The 12,139-nt window shown below is 52.6% G+C and overlaps 2 protein-coding genes across 2 annotated transcripts; both read left to right on the top strand.

Moving 5' to 3' along the window:
• The first annotated feature begins 1,786 nt into the window (after positions 1-1,786).
• On the top strand, positions 1,787-3,535 carry LOC127338025 (probable E3 ubiquitin-protein ligase ARI7). The gene has a single exon (XM_051364310.2). It carries the CDS (start codon positions 1,943-1,945, stop codon positions 3,401-3,403), a length of 1,461 nt encoding a protein of 486 aa, XP_051220270.1. The 5' UTR covers positions 1,787-1,942; the 3' UTR covers positions 3,404-3,535.
• A 7,620-nt stretch (positions 3,536-11,155) lies between these two features.
• Positions 11,156-11,825, top strand: LOC127339037 (uncharacterized). Its single transcript, XM_051364941.2, has one exon. The coding sequence runs from the start codon at positions 11,204-11,206 to the stop codon at positions 11,741-11,743; it is 540 nt and encodes a 179-aa protein (XP_051220901.1). The 5' UTR covers positions 11,156-11,203; the 3' UTR covers positions 11,744-11,825.
• Positions 11,826-12,139: the final 314 nt, after the last annotated feature.

The raw sequence follows: 12,139 nt of genomic DNA, 5'->3' as shown, positions 1-12,139 counted from the left end.
GGGCCATGACCGATCATCTGTTGGCTCTGTGGTGATGGACATCAAGCAGCTGTTAGACTAGTCACAATGGGGAGTATCATATAGTAGTATCATGCATATAATACTAGTGTACGATATTATCTTCACAATGCATAGTATCATGTAGTAGTATCATATGTTACATGTATTTAATGATTTGTAGAATCTCAATACAAAAGTATGTACAAGATTTGTTTGGCATTAATTTTTCTAGTTCTACGTGCTATGATACGGTATCTACCTATGATACCACTATCATCCCTTTCATCATTAATTGATATGACACATCAGCATTTTGCATGCATGTAGTGCATGATACTACTTATGATACTGCCATTGTGAGTAGTCTTAGCGAGTTTTGACTCTGCTATGATTCAAGCACGTTTATCGATCTTTGAATGAGGCGGCGCATGTTTTGGCTAGGACTTGTGATATATCTAGTCGAGGTTTTGTTTCGAATTCTTCTCCAGATTAAATCCGGTAAATTCTTTGTATTAATGTTATGTGATCAATAAAGTGTTCGTGTTCTCTAAAAAAACATTTCTTTCCCTCATGCTCCAGCGGGGTGTAAGGGTGGGCCTGCCCTAACATTTAGCACAACCCCTATATCAGCTACATAAATGAATAAAAATGTTTAAAAGGCCATACCCAAATAACGCATGCTTCATTCTAGCAAATTAGGCTGGATCCACTAATGCAGGATATGGCCGCAAAAACAATAATAATTTTCTGACATCTATTTCTCGGGTACAACTAGCAAGGAGTTGTTAACATAAAACCACCACATTTCATGGAAAATTTCAAGTTTGGTACCACTTTATGTTTTGGAAGCAAAAAAAACTTTCACATTTTGCCAAGGTTTCTCCAAAAACACTAATTGTACCTAATCTCGAATTGACACAACAGTGTGAATTTGCTGACGTGGACTAGGACCCACTTGTCTGGTCATGCATGTAAAATGCATGTAGGAACTTTGTAGTTTGTTGATACACATTTTTACATATTTTTACAACATATATTATGTTATATCCATGTTTTATATTAATTTTTAGAAATTTACCAATGATCCCTTTATTTTGGTTATAACCTTGGAGGACAGGAAAGCCCTGTTTTGTGTATTTTTAGCTTTCAGGGACCTAAACGAAGTCAAACGGAGTTAGAATTCTGAGGATGTCAATATTTCGTCAAGAGAAACATCTAGAGCACTTGGACCTCACGAGAAGAGCTAGGAAGGCCAAAAGAGACCAGGTGGCGCGCCCAATTGAGGTGGGTGCGCCACCCAGGAGGGCCCTATGTTTGATCTCGTTTCTATGGCATAGTGTGCAAACTATTATTTTTTGGCGCTATATTTTAGCGCGTCTAATAAAGCGATGTTTCTGCACACTATTTTTTTTTTGGGCCTCTAAAAATGCTTTAGCCGCGTCCGCATAACTCGCGCTGTATAATTTTTTTAGCGTGTCTGTTGGAGATGCTCTTAGACACCAAAATATTAAGGTTTAGGTTCAACCAAGTATTAGCAATTTACATTTTTTTTAAAGTATTAGCAATTTAGCACGCACGGCCGCAGAGTGTCTCGCACTGACCGGCACGTATTAATTTGTTCAGGCGCACTGTCACGTCAGAAAGATAAACCCGAATGTGGATAGAGAATTGAGATCAATCAGTATACGAGTCGGAATCGCAACCGTTCCAATCTATGACTCCGTGCAGTTAAGAGATTGGATGCGTAAATGACTCCTCTGAAAAAGGAAAAGGAGCTTTAATCTAGGAAGCGTATCATACGAGGAGATATATTGAACCCTAATCGGAGTCGACTGCCGCTAGTATAAGTGTAGCCCTAAAACTCTCGATCGATCTCCAGGAATCGCTCCTCCCTCGATAACAAAGAAGAAACTTGGCCGTCCAAGATTCACCCGATCGACCCATGGCGTCGAGCAGCAACGACGACGACGACGGCCAAGGCTACAGCGATTTTGACGAGGAGGATGCGCTGATCGAGCTAGACTCTGACGATGAAATCTCGCCGGCGGTGAAGCAGAACTACCAAGTGCTCACCGAGGACGCCGTGCGCAAGATCCAGGAGGACCGCATCGCCACTGTCGCCGACCTGATCCAGGTCCCGCCGTCGTTCGCGGCCCTTGTTCTGCGGCACTGCAACTGGAGCTCAATGGTGGTCCAGGACAAGTGGTTCTCGAATGAGAGGCGCGTCCGGGAAGCCGTCGGCCTGCCTTCGAGCGGCGTCCCCGTGGCCGTCAAGCACAACGACGTGCCGATCACCTGCGCCCTGTGCTTCGACGAGTACTCTCCCGGCCAGATGAGATCTGCGGGGTGCGCCCACTTCTACTGCGGCGCGTGCTGGCGCGGGTACCTCCACGCGGCGGTGGAGGACGGGACCCGGTGCCTGTCGCTGCGGTGCCCGGACCCGTCCTGCTCGGCGCCCGTGGTCCGGGACCTGTACGATGTCGCCGACGAGGAGGACAGGGGCCGGTACGATCGGTTCGCGCTCCGGTCGTTCGTGGAGGAGAGCAAGAGGATGCGGTGGTGCCCCTCGCCCCGCGGCTGCGACCTCGCCGTGGAGTACCTGGACGGGGAGCGGTGCCGCGAGACGCTCGACGTGGTGTGCACGTGCGGCCACGGCTTCTGCATCCTCTGCGCCGAGGAGGCTCACCGGCCGGTGACGTGCGGCACGGTGCGCGAGTGGATGGCCAAGAACAGCTCGGAGTCGGAGACCACCAACTGGGTGCTGGTCAATGCCAAGCACTGCCCCAAGTGCCGCCGCCCCATTGAGAAGAGCAGCGGCTGCAACCACATGACGTGCAGCAGCCCCTGCCACCACCAGTTCTGCTGGCTCTGCCTCGGCGACTGGAGAACCCACGAGGCCGGAATCTACAAGTGCCACCGCTACGTCGACGTCAACGACGCCGACCACCGGCGCGAGCAGGCCCAGGCGTCCCTCGACAGGTACCTGCACTACTACGAGCGCTGGGCCGCGCACGAGCTGTCGCGCCAGAGGGCGCGCGACGACATGTTCGAGCTCGAGAGCGCCCTGGAGGCCTGCGGCGAAAACGCCGACGAGGCTCACGCGCAGATCGGCTTCCTCATGGACGCCTACAAGCAGATCCTCGAGGGCCGCCGGATGCTCCGCTGGACCTACGCCTACGGCTTCTACGCCGAGGGGGCCAAGCTCACCCTGCTCGAGTGCCTCCAGGGCGAAGCCGAGGCGTCGCTCGAGCGCCTGCACGGCTTCGCCGAGCTGGAGCGCAACTCCGCCGAGATGGACTTCGACGGCGGCGTCTCCTACTTCAAGACGCTCGCCAAGCTCACCAAACAGACCGCCAACTATTTCGAGAGCATGGCAGAAGCTTTCCAAACCGATCTCGCATAGAGCTGCATGTCAAGTCTGCCTCAGTTTATTTCTCGAAATTGTTACTGTACATTTTTATTTTTGTTATGTGTCGTTTTCCAAATCGAATTGGAGTAGTTGGACTTTGGTCAAGTGTGAAGTCAATCAAGTTAATTAAGGGTCCATCTCTATTCATCACGCATCTGACGCTAGCTTTCCCCCGGGGGATCGAGCGCGTCCCGTCCTCCGCCTCGGTTGCAAGACACGTGTCCCATCTTATCGTCCAGAAAAAGCGACAGTTGCTGGGCCCACCACCTCCCTTATCCCTTCTCCCACACGCGTTCCTCTCCTGGTTCTCACAGGGGAATTTTACTTTTTGCCCTGCTTTACCTTGAACTTCTACTATTTGCCCTCGATTACTTTTGCCTTACTTTTTTGCCACTCTTTATTTTGTCAATCGATGATTTGCCCCGTAGCAGCCAGGACCAATGCCAAAAGACCAGAATGGCCCGTACCTATATGCCAGAGAGAATAGAGTTCGACTTGCTCAGCTGCGTCGCCGCCGTCGTCGGGCGCCTCGGTTGCCGCTGCTCCGCGTGGGCCTCCTCGCCGGCTGCTGCTCCGCCGCTGCAGCTTTCGCCCTCGCGCCCTCTTTCTCCGATGCGCTCGTCAGACAGATCGACCGCCTTGCCGCCGCGACGGCCGTGCACTACGCCGATCTGGACGCGCTTCCCGACCTCGAGCAGTCCGCGCGAAAGCTCCCCATCGAAGGGACCAGCTGCACTCTAGAACAGCTTTCGCGGTGGCTGAGACGACCGGCGACGGGGGCGACATGGTTGAGGACTTGAGGTAGTCGAGCTTGACTCGATCTATAACAGGTACAGGGCATTCTGGTCTTTACGTCTGGACCCAGCTTGTGAAGGGGCAAATTATTAATTGTCAAAGTAAAAGATGGCAAAAAGGTGAGACTAAAGTAAAAGAGGGCAAATAGTAGAAGCCTCAGGTAAAGCGGGGCAAAAAATAAAATCCCCCGTTCTCACAAGCCGCCGCCGAGGAGATGCAGAGTTGCAGGCTTGCAGCCCGCCGGTTCTACCGCCACCGTCCTCATGCCGGAGCCGGCACAGACGCGACCTCGTCCCCCTCCACCCTGCCCCGTCGCGCCGCCGCCTCCACGAACGCCTCCGGCTGCGCCTGAGCTCTGCTTCCTCCCAATCTCCATGCCCCATCTCCCGTCGCTGGTGTAAAATACGGTCGCCGGTGCTGTAGAGGTCCGCCGCGTGCTGCACACGCCCACGGGCCGCCGCTACAAAAGCCAGTCGCCAGTGTTACAGACTTACAGAAGAGTGCTGCGAATTCCACGACGCCTGACTGCTTGCTGCAAATGCCCAGAGCCGCCGCTACAAACAGTCGCCGGGCTGCAAAAGACGGTCCTTGGTGCCTGCTACATGCGGCGGCGACGCCTGCTACATGCGGAGGTGGCCTCTGCTACAAGCGACGGCAACGCCTGCTACATACTGCGGGGGGCTCCGCTACAAGCGGTGGCGACGCTTGGTACATGCGGAGGTGGCCTCTGCTACAAGCGACGGCAACGCCTGCTACATACTGCGGGGGGCTCCGCTACAAGCGGCGGCTGCATCTGCTCATCCGGCGGTGGCCTCCGCTAAAATCAGCAGCTGCAGCTGCTGCTACAATCGACGCTGCCGACTGCTTCTAGTGGCGGCAGCGGCTGCTACATACTACAATGGGCAGCTGCTAGTCTGCTACAGCCTACATGTGGCGGCGGCGGCTGCTACAATCAGCGGCGGCCGCTGCTACATACTACGGCGGCTGCTACAATCGGTGCCAGCGGTGGCCGCTGCTACATATATACTGTGGCGGCTGCTGCTACAATCGGCGGCGACGGGGCTGCTACATGCGCCTTGTGCTACAAGCCGGACATCGATGCTGCAAGGAGGCCGCCTTCGGTACTACGCTCGGCCTCTAAAGGTACTGCGGTGGTGCTACGAACTGCCGGCGGCGGTGCTACAGGCGTGGTCAACGCGGGCGAGGTCTCTCACCGGAAACATTCGACGAGGGGCGGTGGGTAGGTGGTAGGGAGATACAGGCATGCTCCTCAGGTCGCCAGAGCTGCAAATGGAGGACAGCGATGCTGCGGCGAGCTTCGTTCACGGAAACGGTGGTGCTGCGACGAGCTTCATCCTCGGGGAGTCGGAGACGTCGGCGTTGCGACGGGGGCAAAGGCGATGTGCTTTTTGGTGAAGAGCGGGTGGGGACTGCGAAGACGAGGAAGAATACAGGCTGTTTTCTCCAGATTATTTGATTTGGTTCGGTTGGGCATGGCTGCGGGACCCACCCACGTGGGGGAAGACGGCATGTGCAGATGCATGACCGTGAAGTCCAGAACAAATCAAGCGGACGAGGTGTACCGATCGTGCGGCTTAGGAGGCGGGGGATCAGGCGCACTAATCCCCCGGGGGACGCTCAGCAGGCCCCTTTTAACAATCGACCATATTTGGCCCATTGTGTTGCATCGTATCAGAAAAGTAAGAACAAAAAAAAACATGACACCAAAAATATACGAACGCTGAGGCTTACCGTAGCTCCACAACGAAGTCCTCATGAATTTAACAACACAACGAGCCGCCATTGTCGAGACCAAAGCGGTCAAGGGTTTTCACATGGAGCCCTACATAGAGAAGAAGGTACCCACAACGACGCTTAAGACGGCTACGAACATTCATGCCACGCTCAGCATGTAAGGCCGTCCATTGTTCCCGAGCCAGGCCCCCTGAACGCGATATGGGAGCAGCCTTTGCCGAAGCGCCGCCAAGCTTGTCATAGTAAATAGAAAGGAAGTTGTAATGTTAAGACTCCAAAGGACCAGCGCACTACATCAACAACTATCTCCAATAACCGTAGATCGGAAGAGACTGGCCCAAAATCACACAGACGAACAAAAAAATTGATCGATCAAATTCCAAAAGGAAATCTGCATGCACATGACTCCACGCGTCCTCCGTCGGCGCTAGGCGCACCAACTGAAGCAAGGATAGGGCAGGGTAGACATTACTCTGACTTCAAGATGTAGCCTCCGCCTCACCATCTCGAAAAAGACATCGAAAACAACCTAAACAAAGAATGAGAACCCTCCCGCGACGAGGGGTCAGTGATCCGCCATACGCCACTAGACGCTGAGCGAACCGACAGCATCACCGACAAGGCGGGCGGGAACCCTAGACCGCATTTGTTCCTTAACACGTATTGGTTCTATATAATTTCACATTGTTGCTATCTGGCACATGGCGGCCACTGCTCCTCCGCGGCAGACGTAGTCCCTTCCCACCTCTTCACCGCTCTCGCTGATCCATGATGATCGCCTCCCCCCTCCCGCTATGCATGTCGCTCGTCCGCCACACACGATGGTCACTGCTCCTTCCGATGCTCGCCGGCCGTTGATCCTCCTACTCTCCGAATGTTGCGTTGTACCCTTTCACCGACCTCTACGCCTAAATTTGAAGACAACATCATCTTCGGGTGAAGGAGGGCGTTGAGCTAACCATGGATGACACCCTTGCCAAACGTCGTTGGACCCGGAGAAGACAGCATTCATGCACAGATTAGTCAGGGTTTTATCGCTTCGGCCTCCATTGATGGGAATTTGTGGCGGCAAGCTTCATGGGCCATGGTGCCTCCATGGTTGTTGGTGAAAGTCATTATTCTGGATTTTCTGGATGTCACATAATACGGTGTTTGTAACTTGATGTGTGCATCATTTTTGTTGTGTAAGCATGTGCAAAGTGCTACGATGATTTCTGTGCATATGCTATAGATACATTGCTCCAATGTTACATAAGTGTTCCTTTAATGTTGTATGAATTAGGCACAATTGTTGGATTTATTGGTTTTGGTCTTTTGGATGTGGTTTTTTTGTTGCAGGCTACGACACGATTTTTGGATTTCCCTCCAAACAAATGAGGATTTGTAACATATGTTAGTTTTGGCCACATGGACATGTTTGAAATGTTGCAAAATATTTTAAAGTTTTACAAATTTACAAAAAAAATTGCATTCTGAAAAAAATATTACACAAAATTGCTACTCTGATCGGAGTCATCGGACGGATGACATTCTCGCCCTGCAGCACCAAGTTGTGGCACTATTTTCATTTTAAAGGATTAAGCGTGGATACTTGACTTGGTGTAAGCTCTCAATATCAGACTATTTTCGGGTAAAAGTAAATCTATACCTAATAATAAAGGAGCTAACGTTTCCTTGGTTTGGTCCGTCGAGTGTGCTTTCGTCCAACTCTATTACCGCCTTCGTCCGCCGCGCTCGCTAGAAAGTTAAGGAGGAAACCGATCGGTTCTACTCGTACAATGCATTGTTTTTGGGACAACGCTGAGCGTCCCCCGGGGGATCAAATCCCCCGATCCCCCGGGTCCTCTACCGTACGATCAACACGGGTGGACCGTCTGATCTGGCCCTCTAACCCAGTCGTCCTTCCCCAAGTACACTACCCCACGCGCTAATCCTGCCTCCATCTCTGGCCGTGGGCGTGCTCCGTCCCACCACTATCTCCAGCCGTGCGTGCGCTCCGCCCCGCCCCCAGCTCCGGCGGCCGGCACACCCCATCCCGCGCCCATCTCAAGCTGCCACCGCACGTCGCCCCCGCCTCCATCTCCGGCTACCAGCTCGCACCCATCTCCGGCGACTCGCTTCGCAGCACCGCTGCTAGTGGTATGTAGCACCGCCGTCGAGAGGTCGCAGCAGCATTGCCCACCGTTTGTAGCAGCGGTGGTTAACCTTGGCCGCAATCTCACCCACCGCTTGTAGCACCAGCGGTCAGTGGTGCGGCAGCGCCGCCAGGCTTATGTAGCACCGGCGGCCAGCGGTCGCAGCAGCGCCGCCAGCGGCATGTAGCACCGGTGGTCAAGCTTAGCAGCAATCCCACCTGCCGCCGGCCGCTCGTAGCACCGGTGGTCAACCATGGAAGCATCGCCGCCACGCTTATGTAGCACCGGCGGCCAGCGGTCGCAGCAGCGCCGCCATCGGCATGTAGTGCCGGTGGTCAAGCTTAGCAGAAATCGCACCCAACGCTGGCCGCTCGTAGCACCGGTGGTCAACCATGGCAGCAGCGCCTCCAGGCTTGCGTAGCACCGACGGCCAGCGGTCGCAGCAGCGCCGCCAACGGCATGTAGCTCCGGTCGTCAAGCTTGGCAGCAGCACTGTTTTCTCTTTGTAGCACTGCCGGCAGCAGCAGGGACCACGACGATGTGATGCTGGAGTGGAGGAGCTCGAGCGGGCGAGCGGCGGTGCAGTAGCATAAGGGTTTGTCGGCGGACCTCGTCTGGCCAGGGGATGGGCCACCACGCCCAGCTATGGCGCTTGGTTTTTGGTGTGGCCGGCGGCTTGATGAACGGGGAACATGTCGGCGGTGGTGGCCTGGGGAAGAATCTAGGTGGTGGGTGGACCCGCAAACGGCGGCGGCGCGTCGAGCTCTCCAAGCGACGAGTATCAGGGGAATTGGGGCATGGGTTGGAGCTGCATGCGGAGAATGACCAAGGTAGAAGAGATAAGGTCTGGAGGCCAGTCTGGTGGGGTCCACGCATGTGCATGTGTGGTATACAGCTGTGTGCGTCCACGCGGAGGCCCGCGGAGCAGCGCGCTGGAAGGAACCGGACGATAGGAACGACCGATCCCCCGGGGGAACAGCAGTATTTTCCTTGTTTTTGTCGGTTTAGGCTACCGTGATCCGTGGAGGAGAACAACTCCACGATGAACCAATAGGTGGCGCTTTTCCTTCCTAACGAGCAACCCCCGTTATATATGGCGACCACAACGTGAAACCAAGGATACGAGATCGATCGACCGACCCTCGAACAAACCAGAAATCTCCGCTGCACGCACGTCATCCTAAGCCACACCATAGCTACCGTGAAAAGCGCCAGCACATCGTCGTCGGGTGCGCCGCCTCACCGAAAGGCGCCGCACCCCGCCTTCCTACTCCCCATGATGTCCTACGTCGCCTTGAGGCCACCGATCGTCAACTAGGCGGATGCAGCAGCGGGTGCGATACATCCGTCCGCGAGTTTGTTTTGTTTTTCGTCGTACATCATCCATCGGTGCCCGTTGACTAGCGCCAATTACCTCTAGACGGCTGAGGTCGGGTCTGCGGTGGGGGTCGTCCAGGCAAGCGCCGCCATGGGACGTCGTGGTCGAACTCGGGTTACGGCAAGGACGATGGGCGGTGGAGGACTGGAGGTGAGGCTGCGGTCTGGGGGTCGAGCGGTCAAGAGCGCGTGACCAAGGACGAAATCCACAAGATCATCATCGGCTCTGTGATCGCAAGGTGGACGAGGACAAGTTGCAGATGATGCTAGGGATTTGTTTTGTCTGCATATAAATATCGTCCATCAGCCTGCTCACACACACCATTGCTTGCTGCTGATGGTCTCAACGGGACGGATCCAGACGGGAGGGGTATGAGAGGAGTAGACGCGCCCTGCTGCTCACCGTAAATCCCCAACTACCTGTCGACTGGATCCTGAACCGGCGTGCCGCTCCGCCAAGCTCGCCGTACATGTCACACACGTAGCTCTGCTGACTTTCTCTTGTGCCTCTGACGGGCTGTCTGCGACCTGGCCGGCTTCATCATTTATCGCAAGCAGAAAATTCTAGCTGTCTTCTTTTATTTTCTATTCAGACTTGCAAGGGGCGATGCGTACAATCACCAGTAGTATCATCAATGTGCACGGTACATCTGTGGTGCTCTGAAGTATAGAAGAGATGGAGAGCCATGGGGCATAAATAAGTCAGGATGGAGTTTATGGCCTGTGCAAACCCTCTCCGCTGTTTGACTTGTTTCTATGGTGCTGGTGGAAACCAAATAAAGGGAGCGCCATCTCACTATTGATGAATTGAGCAAAGGCAAGATCATTTTAATGGGAAAAAAAGCCATTGGACACAATATTCACAGATATCAAGCACACCAATAAAGATCAATTTCAATGCAGCTTTTTATGAGTAAAAAGGCTCTAATTGTTGAGAATGTACTAGACAGAGAAATCATTTTTGGCTGCTGCTTGGAACATCGAGCGAGTGTTCCTAACCATGCAGAAGCTATGATACTGATCGGCGAGATAACAAAATATTCAGGAAATATCAACATGTAGGTACTAGCTTTTTGTTTCGCTGAGTTACGCTAATTAGGTCTTTGTAAGTTCATACTTTTACTCTGTTAAAAATATTGGCAGGTTTTTTCGTACTTCTCTTGATTTTGTAGATTGAGTAGTTTCTACCTAGATTTTGTTCGATGAATAATTGAATATATGCAATCTAGCTTGAAGCTACATAGTTTGAATAAATACTCTTCATATCTTTTATGGATTATTTCATCAAACTGTGTTATGTTTGTTTCAAGTTATTGTGTCATTTCCTCACTTTTTTGTTTTAAAGGAGAGTTTATTTTAACAAATAAACAGAAACATTTTATGAAGGATGTAAGATAAATTTGTACTTTATCCGTGTTTTTCTCTCCCGTTGCAACGCACGGGTATATTTCCTAGTAATAAATAATCATCAGAGCACACTAGGTCCGGAGCGGACGGATCAAAGGGAATAAGCGCCGCACAGTGGTTAGTGAAGACGGCTTCCTGCAACGGACGTGGCCGTGGAAGTTGGGCCAGTCCAGACCCGGCGTTATATCTTAGCGCGAGGTGGCTGGTGTAACGCCATTAGCGCCATTAGATTCGACCAATTTTCCACTAAATGTTTAGAACGGCATCTCATCAATAAAGGCTTCGTCTGGACTGTGCGAGTGCGACAGACAGAAGCAACTGAACAATGGCGATCCAGCACCAGCACATCTCCCTTCTCCTCCTCACCTTCCTCCTACCAGCCACTGGATCGAATGGCCTCGCCACTACCCCGCTCATCAACTCGACGTGCACGGCGGCGACCAATTCCACGTGGTTCACTCCCTACGACTACTGCGTGCGCACCCTCTCCGCCATCCCGGCCGCCGCCGCTGCCACCGACGCGCGCGGACTCGGCGCAGCCGCGGCCAACATCACCGCCAAGAACGTCACGACGACGATCCACGTCCTCACCAACCTCGTCGACGCCCTCCAGCACTGCATCACCATGTACAGGATGATGAACGGGTCGGTGGCCGGCGCGCTCGACGACCTCCGCGCCGGCCGCACAGACGCGGCGTGGCCCAAGCTCAAGGACGCCGCGTACAGGCCGAATTTCTGCGAGCTGGCGATGGATCAGAGTAAGACGGGCAAGGACCCGGTGTGGGAGGAGAACTTCAGCAACCAGCTGCTGTCCGGCATGGCCAACGACATCATCGAGCTCATCGCCAAGAAAAAGGCGAGATGATCATACACATTGTGAAGATATAGAACTTGAACCGAATGGGTAGCTACCTAGGGAGTCGATTTCTTCTACTACCTCCAATTTGTAATAAGTGTCCTGGTTTCAATTTAAATTAGTTTAAATTTAAAGTAAAATCACGATATTTGTTAGAGATCAGAGAGACTAGTTGCGACAAATAATATTTAGTTATTACTAGTACAAAACCCGTGCGTTGCCACGTCACCACATTTAAAAGATACCTCATATTTCATTTTTAGCCCTTACTCAATATAGGTATAAATATGTTTATGTTGACGACTTCTAAAAAACCATGAAAGTTGCCGTATTTTTTTAGTATATTTCAACCCTCAAATATAAAAAATAAATAGAAAAAGGATAAAAGAAAAATATGTTTACATG

Source organism: Lolium perenne, chromosome 3, assembly GCF_019359855.2.
Source record: "Lolium perenne isolate Kyuss_39 chromosome 3, Kyuss_2.0, whole genome shotgun sequence".
Classification (NCBI taxonomy): domain Eukaryota; kingdom Viridiplantae; phylum Streptophyta; class Magnoliopsida; order Poales; family Poaceae; genus Lolium; species Lolium perenne.
This window is presented reverse-complemented; position numbering and strand designations above follow the sequence as displayed.

What these genes read in the sequence shown, in the direction of transcription:
- LOC127338025 (XM_051364310.2), top strand. Translation starts at nt 1,943, where the DNA reads ATGGCGTCGAGCAGCAACGACGACGACGACGGCCAAGGCTACAGCGAT.
- LOC127339037 (XM_051364941.2), top strand. Translation starts at nt 11,204, where the DNA reads ATGGCGATCCAGCACCAGCACATCTCCCTTCTCCTCCTCACCTTCCTC.